This window comes from Petromyzon marinus, chromosome 80 (genome assembly GCF_048934315.1).
Source record: "Petromyzon marinus isolate PM22_M1 ecotype Great Lakes invasive population chromosome 80, UKy_Petmar_22M1.pri1.0, whole genome shotgun sequence".
NCBI lineage: Eukaryota > Metazoa > Chordata > Hyperoartia > Petromyzontiformes > Petromyzontidae > Petromyzon > Petromyzon marinus.
In genome coordinates, this window is record NC_133746.1 from 5389916 (window position 1) to 5408362 (window position 18447).

The 18447-nt window shown below is 45.6% G+C and overlaps 1 protein-coding gene across 1 annotated transcript in view; it reads right to left on the reverse strand.

Moving 5' to 3' along the window:
• The window catches only part of LOC116958570 (scavenger receptor cysteine-rich domain-containing protein DMBT1-like), a 115221-nt gene that overhangs the window by 49660 nt on the left and 47114 nt on the right, over window positions 1–18447 (reverse strand). Inside the window, exons 5-12 of the mRNA XM_032981276.2 lie at window positions 17831–17869; window positions 14077–14379; window positions 12822–13121; window positions 11093–11137; window positions 9685–9978; window positions 6943–7248; window positions 5590–5634; window positions 5094–5393 (exon numbers count right to left, since the gene is read on the reverse strand). Coding sequence (XP_032837167.2) covers window positions 5094–5393; window positions 5590–5634; window positions 6943–7248; window positions 9685–9978; window positions 11093–11137; window positions 12822–13121; window positions 14077–14379; window positions 17831–17869 — 1632 coding nt within the window. The remainder of the gene's footprint in view (window positions 1–5093; window positions 5394–5589; window positions 5635–6942; window positions 7249–9684; window positions 9979–11092; window positions 11138–12821; window positions 13122–14076; window positions 14380–17830; window positions 17870–18447) is intronic.

An 18447-nucleotide genomic window follows, 5' to 3' on the forward strand; every position in this document is an offset into this window, starting at 1 on the left:
GCTCATCTGCACGTCCATGGGGGGGTTGACCTCGCGCCCATACATCAAGTAAAACGGCGAGAACCCCGTCGCCGCATGAGGTGCCACCCGATACGCGGCCAGTACTCCGGGGATCTGAAGGACCCAATCTACCTGTGATTCGCATACCTGATGGCTCAGCATAGAGCTGAGCGTTCGGTGGAGGCACTCGACCATACCATCCGTCTGAGGATGGTATGGCGAGGTGCAAAACTTATGTGTGCTGAGCAGGTAGCACACGTCCCGCAACAAGGTAGATGAGAAGTGTTTCCCTTGGTCGGTGAGAAGTGTTTCCCTTCAGGAGCACCCGTGTCCAGGACGTAGCCCAGGAGAAAAGCCTCCGTAATGGTTGTTGCCGAATGGTTGGGGAAAGGCTAGGTCATGGGCCACCGTGTCAAAACTTTCAACCCCAACCAGCAGTTACTTATTACCCCTAGGAGTGGTGGTAAATGGGCCCAAAATGGCCAGCGCCACCAACTCATTTACGCGGGACACATGAATAGATTGCAATGGCGGGTGGGATGGTTTGACAGGGGATTTTCTCCGTGCACACTGGAAGCAGCTCTGGTTCAAATCAGCAACATTGCTTGCCATGCCCAGCCAGAAGTAATCCAATTGTAGCATGGCAAGTGTCTTCTGCACCCCAAGATGCAGAAGTCACTCATGTGCAGCCCATACCACCCTCCCCCACAGGGAAGTTGGCACCACCAATTTGTGGGAGCGCGAGCAAGCGTCCCAATGCATGAGGAGCCCATCACGCATTTCAAAGGAAGCGGGCCCCCCCCAACCCGTACCCCCGCGTGAGCCACAGGCACGTCGACAAAATTTAAGGAGGGACCCGTCTTCCAGCTGAAGACGTCCCCACTCGTCGAAGGTAAAGTCCAACAGGGCATCGTGTGGGACAGACGCTGCGCGAGCAAAATATGGGGCAGCATCGACATCAGCCGTGGCTGCAAGGCTCGGAGGCGAACCGTCCGATGTCAACTTGCAACGCCCCAAACCCGTGAAGCAAGCACATCAGCCAGCGGGCGGCAATCGCGATAACGCATCGGCGTTGGCATGTCGGACACCCTTACGGTAAGTGATGGTAAACGTACAGTGCTGGAGGACCGCTAGCCAGCATGACAGTTGTCCAGGAGCGTGGTTAACACGCAACGCGTACTGGAGCACCACGTGATCGGAACGCACCATGAAATGTCGCCCGTAGAGGTAAGGCCTATACTGTTGGATGAAGAATTGGCAACAGTTCACTAAGGGTGACATAGTATCGTTGCTCTGCGTGAGACAAGACCCGGCTGCCATACGCAACGACACGCTCGACACCATCGACGACCTGGGACAACACCCCTCCAATCCCGGTGTTACTAGCGTCTGTGTCGAGGATGAACAGCGCGGAAAAATATGGGCATTGCAGGGGAGGGGCGTTCACCAGGCCGTCACGGAGGGAGTCGAATGCAGCTTGTTCCGCTGTACCCCACTGAAATTTCGCACCGTTGGCTGACAGGGCATGATCGGGCTTTGCAATTGAAGCAAAACTGGCCACGAAACGTCGGTTAATAAGAGGCAAAACCAATGAAGCTCCGCACATCCCCGACGGAAGTGGGGGTTCGCCATGTGCGGACGCAATTTGTTTTCTCCGGATCCGTGGCAATGCCGGAATGACTGACAATGTGACTGAGGTAGCAGACCGAGTCCCACAGAAGATGACAATTCTGGCGCTTAAATTTCAAATTTGCAGCCCACATTTTAATGAAAACGGCCCTCAGCCGGTCGAGATGGTCGTCGAAAGTTCGGCTGAAGACAATGACATCGTCCAGATAGACAAGGCATGAGTCATGTCATTAACGGCCAACCGGATATGCTCCTTTTTGGTGGGACTCAGCCAAAAAAGATTTTGGTGAATGGGAGCCGCGTCTTCCGTATCAATGTGGTGGCTAAGCAATTTAGTACACCCAATGTCGAATTTGCCATGACTGAAAATGTCGGAAAACTCCCGTTTCCCTCGTTCTAAAGCGGTCAGGTTTTCACCGGCGGAACAGAGTGCATCAATCCACTGTTCATCACGGTCCGGGCGCAGGTGCGAATGAGACATGTCACTGACATGTCTCGACCGGATCCCCCGGGGGCACCGGTGCCGCGTGAGCGAGCACCGTCCCCTTTGGGATGACGGTCGTTCGCGAACCTGCGCTCAGGACTTGGATGAAGAGTGTAACATCCCCCAAACAAAGCGTCTGAGCCCCAACCAAGTCCAAACCCCTTACTGTGATGTGAGACAGTCGCATCAAAACACCGTCCGCCGCGGCGACTGATGCAATGGGTTTTTTCAACCGAAGAGGCACCAACATTTGAGATCCCGGCAGAACACGCACTGTCTGGGATGCTAATGCCAGGACCATCGTGCAGGCCGTGCGCAAGCGAATGGGTGAGGGTAGGAACGTCATGCGTTGGTCGGAGGGGAGCTCAATGCAGCCCTGGTAAAAAAGGCATTTTACCCAGGAAGTCCGTACTCAAAAGGCACGGAACGGCGAGGGTGGAGGAGAATAACACAGGACCTTGCAACCTGACATCCCCAATACAAATTTGGGCATTGATACGTCCAATTATACCCAAAGAACCCCAAATAGCGGCAAAACAAGGCACGTCAACAGGCTGCAAGGAGCGACATTTATCGGGCAGAATGTTGTGTATGAGGTCCGAAATAATGGTTGCTGACGCACCCGTGTCAACCAATATTCGGACATCGACCCCTCAATCGAGCCGACAATGGCAGAAGATTCCTGCGCGGCAGCCACGACTCTATGGGCTAACTCGGTCCACTGACCAGGGCCAAGCGCCCAAACCCCGTTATGACCCCCTGGCTTCCCTGCCACCCGACGCATGATGTGTTGCATGGTGGAGTGTGCGAGTCTCGTGTGGGGGCCGAGAACGTGAGGTGCCACGATTTGCCTGAGTCCGTCGCGAAGGTGAAGGCGAGCACGGTGCCGAGGAGCGTGGACCAGAGACACGGCGGCGAGGAGCGCGGCATCCCGAGGACACATGTTCTCGCAGGCCACAGTTGTAGCAAGTGATGGACGCTCCGTCTCGGCGTGGAGGCGTCCGTCCCCACTGGCGGGAATCCTTTTGGCGATGGCAATCGTTGGATCACCAATTCTGCGCCGAAGAGAACACGAAGACCTGGTCCTGGTGACGTTCCCCCTCGGGGTTGCCGGCGTTGATCAACGCACCAAGTGCGCCTGAATGCACCGTGCAGCGCACAGGGAGAAAAAATTGTCGTTCACTGCCGGCATCATGATGGGCAACTCCCGTGCCAGGCTGAGGAGCTTCTCCAACACCAGCGCATCGATCCCTTCGTAATCAACGTGCGGGAACGTGGCTCGGGCCAGGGACAGCAGCGCACTGCGGAAGGATAAGGGAGATTCGGACTCACCCTTCCTTCTGTTGTTAAAGTGATGGCGTGATTCCGACAGCGGTTCGTATATCGCCTGCATGTGGAGGAGCGCCTGTTGCAGTGTAGAGCGGTCCCCACTCGGTATGGTGATGAGCGTGGCGAGGGCGCCGTTGTCCAATGCCGCTGGAAGCACCCAGAGCGCCTCCCCCTCGGACCATCCGGCCATCTCGCAGTGCGAGAGGAAGCGGCGTTAGAAGGCCGCCCAATCGCCGTCCGCAACCGGAAATGCCTTCAGCGCCGGCAGGCGCTGTTGGACGGTCAGCGATTGTCCCCCGGGCAGTGGGGGGTCTTCTGGCTTGGCGCTTACTGTAGCTCCGGTGGCTAAGATGTCGGCCTCCTATGGCCGTCGCGCCATCAATGACGTTACGCAATCCGGTTGGTTCCCGCCGGGTCTGGCAGTGACGCGCGTCCCGTCTTGCATTGCGCGCCCGGCGGAAGCGTCCCTCACCATGGCGGGAAATTAGAAAATTTTGGCGGGATCCTCAGCAGCGGGGGCGGCGGTGTCCGTTGCCCGCTGTGCTGCGATTTCCACCCTGGCCCCGGCCTCCTCGCGGTGAATGTCGCTGAGGATGGTGGCCGTGGCCTGAAGCAGCTCTGCAAGCGGAGGTGCACCTCTTGCAGCTAGCTGCGTGGTGACGGGGAGACGGCGGGTGGCGGGCCGGGCAGTTGCCCGGCCGGCAGCACTTCGCTGTCCCCAGCCGGGATCGCCGGACCCACGGTCGCCTGGTCGTCGTCTTCCTCCGGGCTCCTGGCACGGTTCTTGCATTTTGTGTCCATGGCTACTTCTGTCACCATATGTAGTGAGCCCAAGGACGAGAGAGAACCGGTAGTTGAGGCGACACTTTTATTTAACAACACTAATGTACAGGGTCCCTAACACAAATGGGGTAATGGCCTCTTACACCCGCTACCTGGGGAGGTATGGCCTCTGGGCTATCGTGCCTCCTCACACTGGAGACCACTCTGCACTCAGCCCTCCAGCTAGGGGCCCTAGGGGAGGCTATCCTGACCCGACTCAGCCAAGGTCCTCGGGTCCCGGCCACTGGCCCACTCAGTCCGAGCCCTTACAAGGACATCGGATCTGGGGGTACCCAGGGTCTGACTACTGTCCCACCTCAGTCCCGGCCCTTTGAAGGACAGCGGGTCTGGCGGTCCCAGGGTCACACTCTAAGCCCGATCTTCAGTCTTCGGCTTGAGGAACACTGCCGAACCCGGGTCAGGGGTCTGGCTTTTATTCACCTGCCAGGGACCCAACGCCCCTGGCCACGCCTCCCTTCCAGAGTTCCAGAGGGACCTGGAATCTCCCCCCAGCCCCCCTCTTGGGGTCTGGGGAACCTTGGTGGCCCACACATCACACCCTACTGGTGGATGTCTGCTAGTGCAGGTAAATACCCCGATTATCGCGTTACATATGCATTGACCTCGAAACTGAATAGCCTACACCAGAGACATCCTCCTCTATGGCCTTGTCTGTGCCCCGGTGATAGACTAGAAAAAAATGCAAAAATGTGAACAGCACTAAGACAATGCAAATATCAAAGCATTAATAGCTCTTTTTGAGATATTAGATAACATTGACTTCAAACAAAATGTATTACTGGAGAAAAAATATTGACAAACAGCAAACCTGTGCACTGAACACCAGCATCGGATCTCGTAGTACAAGTGTTTGCATTTCCTTTGGTCAGTGTGCAGTTGAAGAGAGACTCTTCCAATGAACCACACGTGGCTGTCCACTTCGGGCTTGGGCCTTGGCCATAGTTGACCTGGTTATCGACAGCGTGTCCACATTGCATTTGTCGACACACAACATCGGCTCCATATGAACTCCAGGCAAAGTCACAAAGCGAACCCCAAGATCCATTGTTAAATATTTCCACTCGGCCTCTGCAAGTCATTTCACGATCCACCAGCCGAATGGTTCCATCTGGAGAACACAATGTCACATGTAAAAAATTGGTTATATCAGTATAAAAAAGTGCTGGGTATATCAATACACATTTTGGTTCATTAGCAATATGTAAATATGAGACACAAATTAAGTATATCTGATGTGTTTTAAACAAATGAAATGTCTAAATAGTTAGCTTTACAATTTAACCAATAATTATAGTTGAACTTACTTTCAGATCCAGTAATTATCAGTTGAGGGTTTGCAGTTTCTGAACCTGAAAAATTGTATCACATATTAATTAATGTTCTTGTAACAATCACAAATGGGATTTTACTACATTTCAAACAAGAAATCGAATGCAGACTAGATACTTTAACCTGACCCAATAATCAGCCACATGTACATACATTATAAGCTGCATAGATATTGCACAGACAAGAAAATGTTATGAATTGTATTTAGTTTCATTTCAATTATGTATCCAGGTCAAACAAGACCTAAGTAAGGGCAGATGGTGGGATACGGCTAAGGCAGATTTTGGAAGTAAAGTGTCTACTGTAGGACAGCTGCAGAATCTGGCGTAGGGAAGAACGCATAGACAAGATTTGGTGGCATCCACAGCTTTGGCCATGGTGACATTTTGATCTCGTGTAAGTAGGGGGGGCACTGCTGATGTTGGTACGTTCGGCCTACCCAGTGACAGAACTGACAAATCAAGTTTCCTCTATCGCACACATACACACACAACATGCTAACGGGTGGAGGAGTTGCTCCGCAACTCAGCCAAAGGCAGCTTGGCACTACATGTTAAGCAATTGTGATGAAAATTATAATGCTGATGAAGATAGTAATTAGCATTATGGTGACCATTATGACTTTATAATGTACACGTTTCCCTCGCTCTATGCGGATTTGGTTTGAGCGATTTCGCGTATATGCGGCTAATCTATTTTGACCCAAAATTAGCTCTTATGCAGTTTGAATTCACTCATATGTCGCTACGCGGTCGTAAGTGAGACAACATTGTGTGTGTACTTTATGTGCTACTTGGCAGGCTGCTGTCTCCTGCAGTGTATTTTGGGTTGGGTAACTGTGCAGTCTATGCTATGCAATTTTGCTTTGGGTACACTTTTTTGGAATGCGTCTACCGCATAAAGTGAGAGAAACCTGCATTGTAATTGCTGTAAAATAGTGCTATGTAATGCATGCATTTTTAATTATGAAGGTTATATATTCAATATTGTACGAGAAAAATGTAATAAGTTGTGTATTTAAATGCTCTAAACAAGTGTTATATAACGTTAATGGTGCTGCAAAAAAATGAGAGATAACGAGAAAAAGTACGAGAGTGGCCATGACATTGAGACCAAACAATGACTTCTTGAAATTAATCACGAACCGTGAATTGTGACATCATGGCACTGCTTGAATCATTCATCACAATATGTAAATTACTAAAATCAATATCTACCTGTAGAAGAAACCAAATCGAAAAATGTATGTTTACCAAGTTTACCAAGTTCAAATCAAGTTTACCAGTTGTTTCCGATACAATATTCATGTAAATTCAAGGATAACATACCCTGGCATATTACTGCGGCGGTTTGAAGTTGGTTGCAATTATTTGTCCCAGACTGCAAGCAGCTAAATATTTCATTCGTAGTTGACGAACAATCTAAATTATCAGACAACACTGTTCCAGCTCCAACGCCAAACTGTGACATGACTCCATGGGCTACACTCCAACCACAGCCGAGCAGACGACAAATCACGTCTGCATCTTGAGTGTTGACAGTTGAATTACAGATTTCATTCCAAACACCATTTCTCGAAATTGCCACCCTGCCCTCGCAGCGATTTGTTCCACCCACCAGACGGAGTCCTTTAGCTGAAATAGACATGAAATGTTACGTAATTCAACACTTCAGTTCAAGTGTTCCTCCTGACCACTTTGTGTGGACTCACAAGCCGATGTGGAATCACCCCCCACACAGTCTCTTAAAAAAAGGCTATAGGGCACACAGTCTCTTAAAAAAGGCTATAGGGCACACATTCTCTAAGGGCTCATACAATGGAACAGGACTGATGCCTGAACTGAGTAGACCTGCTACCCCAGCCATTGCTCGGGAGCCTTGTCATCTTCCTCCACTCGGCAAACCCGGCTCCCAGTGCCCCAAACCCTCTTTGGGGCCATCCGTATGTATGCAAAAATCTGTCAAACCTTGACCCCTACCCCCCTCCCTGTACGAATCCTACAGAACGGCCGATATTTAATCCACGCAGAAATGATCAATGATTCATAATATGAACATGTTTAAGAAAACAGATAGTCCACCGCTGCTTGCATTATTATCGAGGCTTTACCCTCCCCCCCGTTTCGTATGTGTACGCACATTGTCAGTAGACCCCCCATAGGCAAGCGTACGTATTTGGGTTTACACCCTCCCCCCTCAATGTGTACGTACTAAATGGATGGCCCCTTTCTGCCCGTTCTTCAATAACGTTTCCTGAACCCCGCCTTTCTTCCAGAACCTTCCCTGCTCACCCCCCACTCTCATACCCTGCCCCATGACAACTCCCACCACTCTCCTAGCTCTGCTCTTCTTATCGAACCCTCCACAACCTCCACGATCTTCTGCACTGGCGCAGTTCAGGTGAATCACTGGTCACTACTCACAGGATTGGGTTAAATACTTTTCAAGTTATTAACCAAGCAAAGTCGTAACTTGCTGTGGTGCGTCCATTCTTCCCTGCCGTTTGGTTGTTATCTCCGACTCTCTGAGTTGCATTGCCCTATTAGGTGCCTCTGCATTAACGGGCTGGGGTCTCACTAACATGGCCACCTCTGCTCCCTTAGCCTCGATGTATCGATGGTTCTGGCTGTGTGATGGGCTGTGTGTCTCACTGGCGCGACCACCGTTGCGGTGGTTCTCTTGCGTGGACGTGCTTGCCTCTCACAGCGCAGTTGGCAGCGCCGCAGCTTGTGTTACACATAGACATGACATTAACTTGCTAATCCCCCTAATCTCTCTCCCTAATCTCCCCCATTAACACAACTGACGTGCTTGCGTCCGGGAATGGAATTCCTTTGCAGCTCTGACCCCGCCTGCTTGCCCTTCGCCACGTATTTAACCTCTTGTTGTAACAGCTCTCTCGCTGGTTCAGCAGTTACACTGCTGGATTATTTTTTTCCGGACGACCGCTTGTGTTGCGATCGAAACGTCGTGATATATTATTTATTTTATTTTTCTACCTACGTGACTTTACCAAAATACCCAGAGCATGGATTCCTGCAGTCACGAAAGTTTTAAATGAAGATTTATTTTTTAGATAAGACAATTCAGTTTTATATTTTAGTGACAAATGATAGTTTGTGAATTTTTAAAGCATCTCCATTTTTAATTAGTTAAATCAGTTGTAATATTGGTTCTCAAAGTAATACAATGTTTATGTATGTTACAGGTGTGTCGTGCTTAACGAACAATTTTAATTTAGCCCATATTCGCAAAACGAGCACGTTTTAACGTAACGAGCAGAGATTCTGATTCTGGAGACCGATCGATCAAATGCATCCCATGGCGGCAGGGGGCAAAACGCGGCCTGCAGTTGTTTGTTTACCAGTCTCCTGTGGTATGCTGCCTCAGAGCGTGATTCACTGTGTCGGGAAGGGGGCCTTGTGGTGGCACTCTAATGGGTGGGTGGTAGAGCAGCGGAGCAACGGCTCGCGTGCGGCGCTACGAACCCGGCGACACGAGTTCGATTCCCGCTCACGGCCAAAACCGGTGTTGAGCATCTGAATCGGTCCTGGACCTCCCCTAGGACTCAGACTCAAATGAGTACCTGATGCGGTGTGTAAACATTGGCACTAGGGAGACAAATGCGGCCGGGCATAGTGATGGCCAACCACCCCCACGTGTACCATACCGGCCTTCAGAGACGCTCCCTAATAGCACTTGCCCCAGCAATCTGTGAAGGGGGATCTTGCACTCTGGTCCATCATGCATGGTAAGTGTTAAAGGTGATGTTTTATTACTTTATTTAAACATACAGTAATTTATATTTCTCACGTTAAAAAGGTAGTTCAAGATTTTAACATTTTGGGGGTCAAACTTATTTCAGCTTTGAACATAAGAGTCAATGGGAAAACAATGATCGTTAATCTATTTTTGCTTACCAAGACATTTTCTCGGAACGTATCTCGCTCGTTAAGCAAGACATGCATATATTTAATTTTCTTCGTAGTAGCAGCCCAACACGTGCATCATTTTCATAATTGTGCAAAAGTATACTTCACGTGTGATTTGGTGGTCTGGAAAATACATACCTGTGCAAATAGTGTATTGAAATCCTTGCTGTATGCAGTCATACTTATTTATTGGTGCCACAGTGCATTCTGAAGCATTCTCTGCAGCAACATCGCACTGAACACTCAAGATGGGCGTCGGTAGCGGAGTGTTTTGAGATGTGGACCAGATTTGATATCCACATCCCAATTCACGGCAGGCAATGTTTCCCAAGTAATCCCTGACCCCGCATGGAGTCCCCCATTGGCCATTGGTAAATATCTCCACACGGCCTTGACATTCCATTTCACGGTCAGCCAGACGGATTATATCACCTAAATAAACAGGTGTAAATTTGTCATCACATAAACAATTACGTATGAAACATACAATAGTTTATAAGGATGTTATTATATCTGTCCATACAATGCGTTTGATATAATGAAGATTATACCATTAGTCCCCAAAACACGGATTGCCACCATTACCTGACCACCTTCATCCCCCAACAAGACTGACTGTCCTAGTAGCAGACCTATGAGATCTTCACTCAAAACTGCTCTAGAGGAGTTGTACACCCCTAGCTGCCACTGCTATTCAGTGGCCTAAAATAAATAAAAATGTTTCGCTCCAGATGACCGATGCAAAGTATGATCTGTGTTTTGATTTAGTGTGCTGATCTTAAAGGTGCACTGAAAAAGTTTGATACTCCTTCTGATGCTCCTGCTGTTGCAGAATGACTCTTGCAGCCAGCTATGGCTACAGGTTTTGATGGTACGTTTTGTTTATGTAGTTTATTGTGAAATTTTGGTCAGTTCCTATGATCACTGTTGCATTGCTTTTATGGGTTTATTTTGGTAATTTCTAAAAGTTTTTTGGGTTGGCCATGTTTGTTGTAGTACGGAGTAAGAATGATAGCTTTAATCAAAATTGTCTTATGGCTGTTGTTGTTGTTTGACTTGCAACCCACTGGGATTTTTGCACACAGCGTTGGTGTACGGTGCTTTTTCTGGAAAATTTTTGCTGTTCTTTCCTGGAATTTTCTGTTTGCACATAGTCACTTTAAGATGTTTTCTTGTTCATGTTTTGTTTGTTGTGGTTGCACCCGATTCAAGAGCTGAATGGGTCACAGGGCTATACCAAATAAATGAAACTGAAATATGTGGCTCAGGCTCAAATTGACAATCCACAATGTAAAATAACATAAACATGTGTTACCTGAAAGATGGAGTCGTTTTCAGAATTACTGTATTTGCAGCTATGCGTGTAAAACGTGTCTAGCATTGTTTGAGTTCTGACAATAATATTTTCTTTTCAAGCAAAGATGCTTGAGAGTCTTGTAGGTGTGACAAGCTGCTAGATGAGGGTTCCCATACCAGGCTGGTACTCGGTGAGACAAAATGTGCACCCTTCAACCCAGCACGGTCACCCCCTCCCCCATGTACTTACTTGTCGAGGTAGTTGTGATCATTGGATAGTTTTGATTCCCTGCAGCTGATGGGGTGGGGGGGGGATAACAAAGTTTGTATTTTCGAACAGGCAAATCGCAACATAAATTAACATAGTTGATTTCACAGACAATATTAGGATAAAAAATTTATTTTATGTTGGGCCACATTGATCTGACCAAATCTGCGTAGTTAAGATCGTGCAGCACCTGACACAGCCAAACGCAGCCTGTGGATGTTGCCAAATCGCAAATAGTTGAATTAAAAAGGCACGAAAGTTGAATTGGTATACAAATAATATATCGTGAATCAGAATTTCGCAAAAGAAAAATATGCGAAAGAAGAGGTTTGACTTTTGTGTGGAGAGCCTCTCCTGAACATTAGGAGAGTGGGCCAAAGTACTCTCCATGTGTCCATTATCTTTACGCGTTCTATTACTCCACAGTGCCTGTTGCACATATCAGAGTTGCAATCTCGATTTAACCAGTTGGATGGCTGGGTTGAGCTATTCATTATAGAGACCTGCACCAGGCCGTTGCTAGATGTCTGCCCTCTTCTGTTAGCCCCTCTCCATTCTGTCCCTTTGTTTTTGGGAAAAAGTGGTCTAATTCTGTTTTTAACTCCCACTACCATGAAATCTGGCTTGCTATAAAGTAGCGAGGGATGATGGGTAGTGGGTGGGGACAGTAACCCCAAAAAATACTTCTCTGTATCACGTTCATGATTCTGTGGGATAATGAAAAATAGACCTAATATCTCCATATTGTGAATACTCGCAATGCCTACTAAAACCGAGTTGTAACCAGGAACAAAACCTCCTTTTGAGAAATTTAGAAAAAATACTTGTAAATATTTAATAGAACTCTGTAAGAAAATGTATACAACAGGACAATGACATTTACAAGTACCGTATTTTCCCGCATATAGTCCGCATATGCATATAACCCGCAGACGCATATACCCCGCAAAAATAGCAGTTTTGTGTAAAACAAATTTCAGATAGCCCGCACCTCCATATACCCCGCATGCATTAATATCTTTAACGTCGTTATCGCAGCTTAATTCCATCATATAAATACGAAGCTTACATTTGTAATACATTCCACTATCAATTGTTAACATTAAAATCATAACGTGCACAAAGAAAACAAACTAACCGGAAACGAGTGAACTTAAAACAGTAAATAAGTAACAAAAGTAAAAATACAATAAATAAGTAACACATAACTGGTAGATAAGTAAGTACAGTGTTAGCACTGGTAGATTGATGCACTGCGCAGACAATAGCAGCACTACGGTAACGCCGTTGCTTCACCCCCAACCCCCCAGCTCTCTCTCCCCCCCCAGCTCATCCGTCACTCCACAGACCTTGCTCTGCCCCACCCCCCAACCCCCCACCTCTCCCTCCTGCGCCCACTTCAAACATTGTCGTTTAATTGTACGAACAATTCGAATAATTTAAAACGTGATAACATGTGCAATTTTAGTGTGAGTGGTTTATTCACCAGTACTTTAGTCAAAGGTAAGTATTGCATAGTGGATAGTCCTACCATTAAAAAATTCAACGAGTTATGACATGTCACACGTATTAAACATTTTGGGATAGCCCACACCTCCGTATACCCCGCAGGGTCTTGTTTTGTTTGTAAAAAGTGGTATACCCCACGGGTTATATTGGGTGAAAATACGTTACTTTCAATTATCAAAACCCAAAACAACTCATTGCTCACCTTCACAAATGATGGCAGCTGTCTGGAAATGGTTACAATCATTGGTTCCATGTAAAAGGTTCTCGTATATCCTGTTGCCAGCTATGTTTAAGGTATCAGGGAAAATGGTTCCATTTCCTTGTCCAAATGCCGACAGGTTTCCATAGGCAAGACTCCAGCCACAGCCAAGGAGATGGCAAATGCTGTCTCCGATGGCCCTGTTCAAAGTGGAGCTGCATAGCTCGCCCCACATTCCATTCTTTTGGACTTCCATCCGGCCCTCACAGCGGTTGTTTCCCCCAACCAGACGAAGCCCTGCAGCTGCAGGTCAAAATAAAAGCCATTGCGAAACATGACGCATGAGTACATAATACAAAGCGTAATGAATTATCTCAGGAATATATTTACAGCCAGTAGTCACTTCCTGTGTCAATTTAGTTTGACTATTTACCTTTCTTATCTTATTTTATCATAATCCATAATGAGCAAATCATGACACAGGTATTAAAATGCAAACTCTAGAAACACAATTGTAGTTGTGATTATATTTTTTTAAACCAGTGATTCAATTTAAAACAGTAAGCTGTTGAATATAAAGCCACTGAATGTCAAGACTGTAAAATAAATCGCAATAAAAAGTATAAACTATAACATGAATATATAAAATGGAAGACCCAATAAAAAAATTATTTTAGATTTAACACAATTAAAGAAATACATATCTACGGGACCTTTTGCCTTGGAATAGGTGTATGTTTGGTGTTTTCACATTTTTACATCTCCTGTATTATTGCCGGAAAGAATAAAGCACATTCTTAACTTCACGTCTAAAAAACTGCCATAACATATTCGGGAAAAAATACTAAAAACTGAGTGCAAATTGAGAATATATGATTTTGAGGCTTCTGCAAATCAATCTAAGACACGTTACTATATATTGCTCCACTTTGTTGTCCACTTTAACGGGGCTTATTCTAACTTTTAGGCAGATATTGTTGCATATTTCGTGAATTAAAACCTGGCATCCCGAGTGATGGGCTCCAGGTTTTTAAAACACCTCAGGTGTTGCTCAACACCGGTGTACATTAAGTGCAGTGGTGTTGAGCTGTCACCACTGGGCTCTTGTAGAAGCTGTACAGACTATGAGCAGTGCAGAACAGGGTTTGCCACTTTCTATGGCTCTAACCGGAACCATAAGCCACCACTGCAAACGATATAATCGTGTGTGTGTGTCACCCTGGGTTTCATTCAGTTAGAATATATGTTAAAGGCATACCTGAGCATGAAACATAGCTCTTCATTGGATCTCCATTGTAACCACTGCAGTATCGGTTTTCCTGCGATAGTGTACACTGTGACAGGGAATTCTCTAATCCCGTGCATGAAGCGACCAATGCAGTGTTATATCCTTCCACGTTGGCATAATTGTAGGGGTATGATTGGCCACAACCCAACTCCTGGCACAAAGCATAGCTAATGTATGGGTAATAGAAGCATACACTCTCCCATGTGCCATTCTGAAGTATCTCCACTCGGCCCTGGCAGTTGTACAGCCCATCGACCAGACGCAGGGTCGCATCTGTGAGAAAGAAAAACAATTCACGCGTTATTAGTTCCTCGTTAACAATTCGGATATGCGTAATAATGAAACCTCACAATTGAAATACATATTCTATGGCTCTTTCGGTAAAGTCACGTAGATAGAAAAATAATAGCAATAAAAAGAAAAAATAAAGTGAATACAAAATAATAAAATATCACGACGTTTCGATCACAACACAAGCGGTCGTCATCAGGAACAGGGAGGTAAGCCTCTGAGGGCAAGCTGTTTATAAAGGTTTAGAGATTGGTCAGGGCAGCTAATGTTAATGTAGGAGAGGTCTCCGACACAGCCAGTAGGTCTACACCAATCAAAGCATTGCACCTCGCTCCACACACCCACACTACTGACGGTGGAAGTCGAAATAGATGGCAAGATACCTTTTTTGGATGTCCTAATTAAAAAGAGACCTGATGGTTCAATGAGCCACTCTGTCTACAGGAAAGCTACCCATACGGATGCTTATCTGAAACCGGATTCCCACCACCATCCATCACAGAAGAATTCTCTCATCAAGACTCTGTATCATAGAGCCCAATGCATATCCGACCAGGAACACATAAGCAGTGAACTCAAGCACGTACACCAAGCTCTTAGGGCTAATGGTTACTCCGACTGTACAATCCACAAAGCTATCACTCAAACCATGAAGAAGAACCCTCTTGAGGAGCCTTTCAAAACCATCACTTTACCCTACATTGCTGGGATCACAAAAAAGATCTCCAAAATCTTGAATAAACACAAGATCCAGGTCCGTTTCAACACATTAAATAAAATCCGTGATCTGGTTCCGTCTGTAAAGGATGTGATTCCGGACATACAATACCCTGGTGTCTACAGACTAAGTTGCCTCTGTGGTAGTAGTTACATTGGAGAAACCAAACGCCATGTCTCGGACCGCATTCGTGAACATAAAGCAGACCTTAAACACGGTAGGACCAACACCTCGGCCGTAGCAGATCATTGTTCTAATTCAGTAGGCTCACATGCCATTGACTTTTCCAAGACGGAGGTTCTTTGTAAGCCATCTGGCTTCCATGAGAGATTCGTTCATGAGGCTATCCACATATACAAGCACAGAGACAATTTCAACCGAGAAGATGGATTCTATCTTAGCAATCATTGGAAAGATTTGATAAATCATTTCAGTTCTTGATTGATTGTTCACGCTTACAGTGGCTTTCAGACAGCATACATTATAAAAAATTTCGTCTCCCCCCTCCTCTTTTCAAAAAAAAATAGATGGACTAGTCCTGGGAAAACTGCCAATCGCTGCGCGTGACGCCAACGTTTTTTTTATATAAATAAATAAATGTGCCGTTTAAAAATAAATTTATGCAAACCGACACACCTGATGATGACCGTTTGAGTTATGGTCGAAACGTCGTGAGAATTTTTTATTGTTTTATATATATTTTGTTATTTTGTTGTTTCTCTTCAACGTGACTTTACCGAAAAAACTAAGAATATGAATTACTGCAGTCATGAAAGCTTTAAATCAAAAGAAAACACAAATCAAGTCATGACCCAAAGTGGTTGATGACATCTTTCCAATGATTGCTGAGTTTAAAACCGTCGTCTCGGTTGAAATTGTGTCTGTATATATGGATGGCTTCACGAACAAATCTGTTGATAGCCAGTCGGCTTTCAAAGTACCATCGTCTTATAGAAATCCATTTAATGTGAGATAGCCGCATTAAAGTAATGATCAGCCATGGCAAAAATATTAGTCCTGCCGTGTTTCAGATCTGCCTTATGTTCACGAACACGGTCTGAGACATGTAGTTTGGCTTCCCCAATGTAACTGCTGCAGATACAGCTTAGTAGATGCCGGGATATTGCATGTCAGGAATCTTGTCCTTCAAGGATGGGATCAGTTCACGAATTTCATGCACTGTGTTAAATCGGACCTGGATCTTGTGTTGATGACGACCACTTGTGTTGCGATCGAAACGTCGTGATATTTTATAAAAATTGTATTCACTTTATTTTCATTTTTATTATTTTATTGTTATTATGTTTCTATCTACATGACTTTACCGAAAGAACCATAGAATATGAATTCTTGCAGTCACGAAAGTTTTAAGTCAAATTTTTAAATCTCACAATGGAAATTGCATGCACGTATAACTGAACAGTTGTTAAAGAGTTTGGGAAACAATACATGACACTAAATAGGTTATAATAACCTAATGGTGTCATTATCAGGCAAGATCAACTGACTGTTGGGTGAATATTATTGATTGCTACCCGAGATGGTCCCATGACGCCACAATCCATTACACCCACTCATCAGCTGATCTCATCGCTGCCATCTTTGCAGTGATCATCGTCTAGGAAGTATTCCTGGAGCTGACGTTCTGGGCGCCACTGTGGCGAGATGTTATCTCCCTTGCCTGGCATGTGAGTTCTATCCCGACTTTGATGCCTGTATATTTGGAGTCTGCATGTTCTCTCTTTCCCGGTGGTTGTGTGGATCTTTCTCCATGTCCTCCATATTTACACATTTATTTCGAGTATTTGGCTGCTATACATTTCCACAAGATAAGCCACTTTGCCGAGTTATAATTTGTGGCCAGGTCGCTTCTGAAAAATAACTACAGCTCAGTTGGCTTTATCTGGTAAAAAAAGTGTGTTTTCGTTCAACAGACTTGCCCCATGGCCATCAACTCATCTGGCCTTTATGCGTACTGCTGAAGCACTTTTACGTTGCTAAACAGTCAGACCTCGCTTAGTACTCAAAATGCTTTCCTAGAGAATTGAGCACTAATGGAATCGGCGTTATAAGGGGTCATCATACCATTGTGTATATGAGGATGTATTCCCAACTGCCTTCTTTGTTACTCGATTTGGTGCTTTCGTGACTGCAGGAATTAAGCTTTGTTTTTTTCGGTAAAGTCACGTAGAAATAAGAACAAAAATTACATAATATACGACGTTTCGATTGCAACACAAGCAATCATCATCAGGTAGAGGAAACACATAACCGAAGATATATATACAATCTTTGAAATAGTGTATTCAACCAGACCATGCGTTAATTGTGTTTTAACCGACCGTCTGTGTTGCTTTACATAGTTTCCAAATTTTGCTAAACCCTGTTTGATTTAGTGTGATGCTCTGTCTCTCTGTATCCCCTGGTATATCTGTGCAATTCCCTCTACTTAAAGTCTGTATATATCTGCGGTTATGTGTTTCCTCTACCTGATGATGATTGCTTGTGTTGCAATCGAAACGTCGTATATTATGTAATTTTATTTTTTCTTATTTCTACGTGACTTTACCGAAAAAAACAAAGATGCCTTCTTTCTTACTTATATATGATAAAAAATATATATAAGGGCTTCATTGGGGTATCGGTAATCATGCAACTAATAATACTGATGGTAAACATGATATCATGAATGTAATGTTAGTGCAAAACACTTACTTGATGAGTTGGTTATTTTCCATGGGTAAACAGTAGATGCTGAGGAAGCAAAAATACATGTACATCGATTTACTTACTTATTACAAAAGGCAGTTAAAACACATGGAACAATTGTAAACACATTAATACCTAACCATATCAATATAACATTATTATAATTACATCGGTAAATTAATGTGATTCTAAATATGTGTAGTGGATTCAACTGAGTCGCAGAATACTCTTTGGAGGCAACACATTTATTAATACCAACACACTTAACACAAAGGGGTAACTGCCCCTTTACCAGATAACAACCCTGTGGTGGTGGACCACCAGGCTAACTACACTAGTTTCACTGGGAGTAGCTACAACGGATTGAACCCCAGCTTGAGTCCAGGTCCACGTGTTGATGACTTCTTCTTGGACGTAGAACGTAGATCTTTAGATGAAAACAGCAACGCAGAACGCCGGTCCCTCTCGGGGATCTGGTTTAAATGCTTGCTGGCCGTGGCTGGTTCTGCCCGTGGCCACGACCACCTTCTCGAACCCTCTAGCAGGATCTCGAAGCGGCACCTGACCACCCCAGCCCCCACTTGGGGCTCCTGTGTAGATCTTACCCGTCACACGCCTTCCAG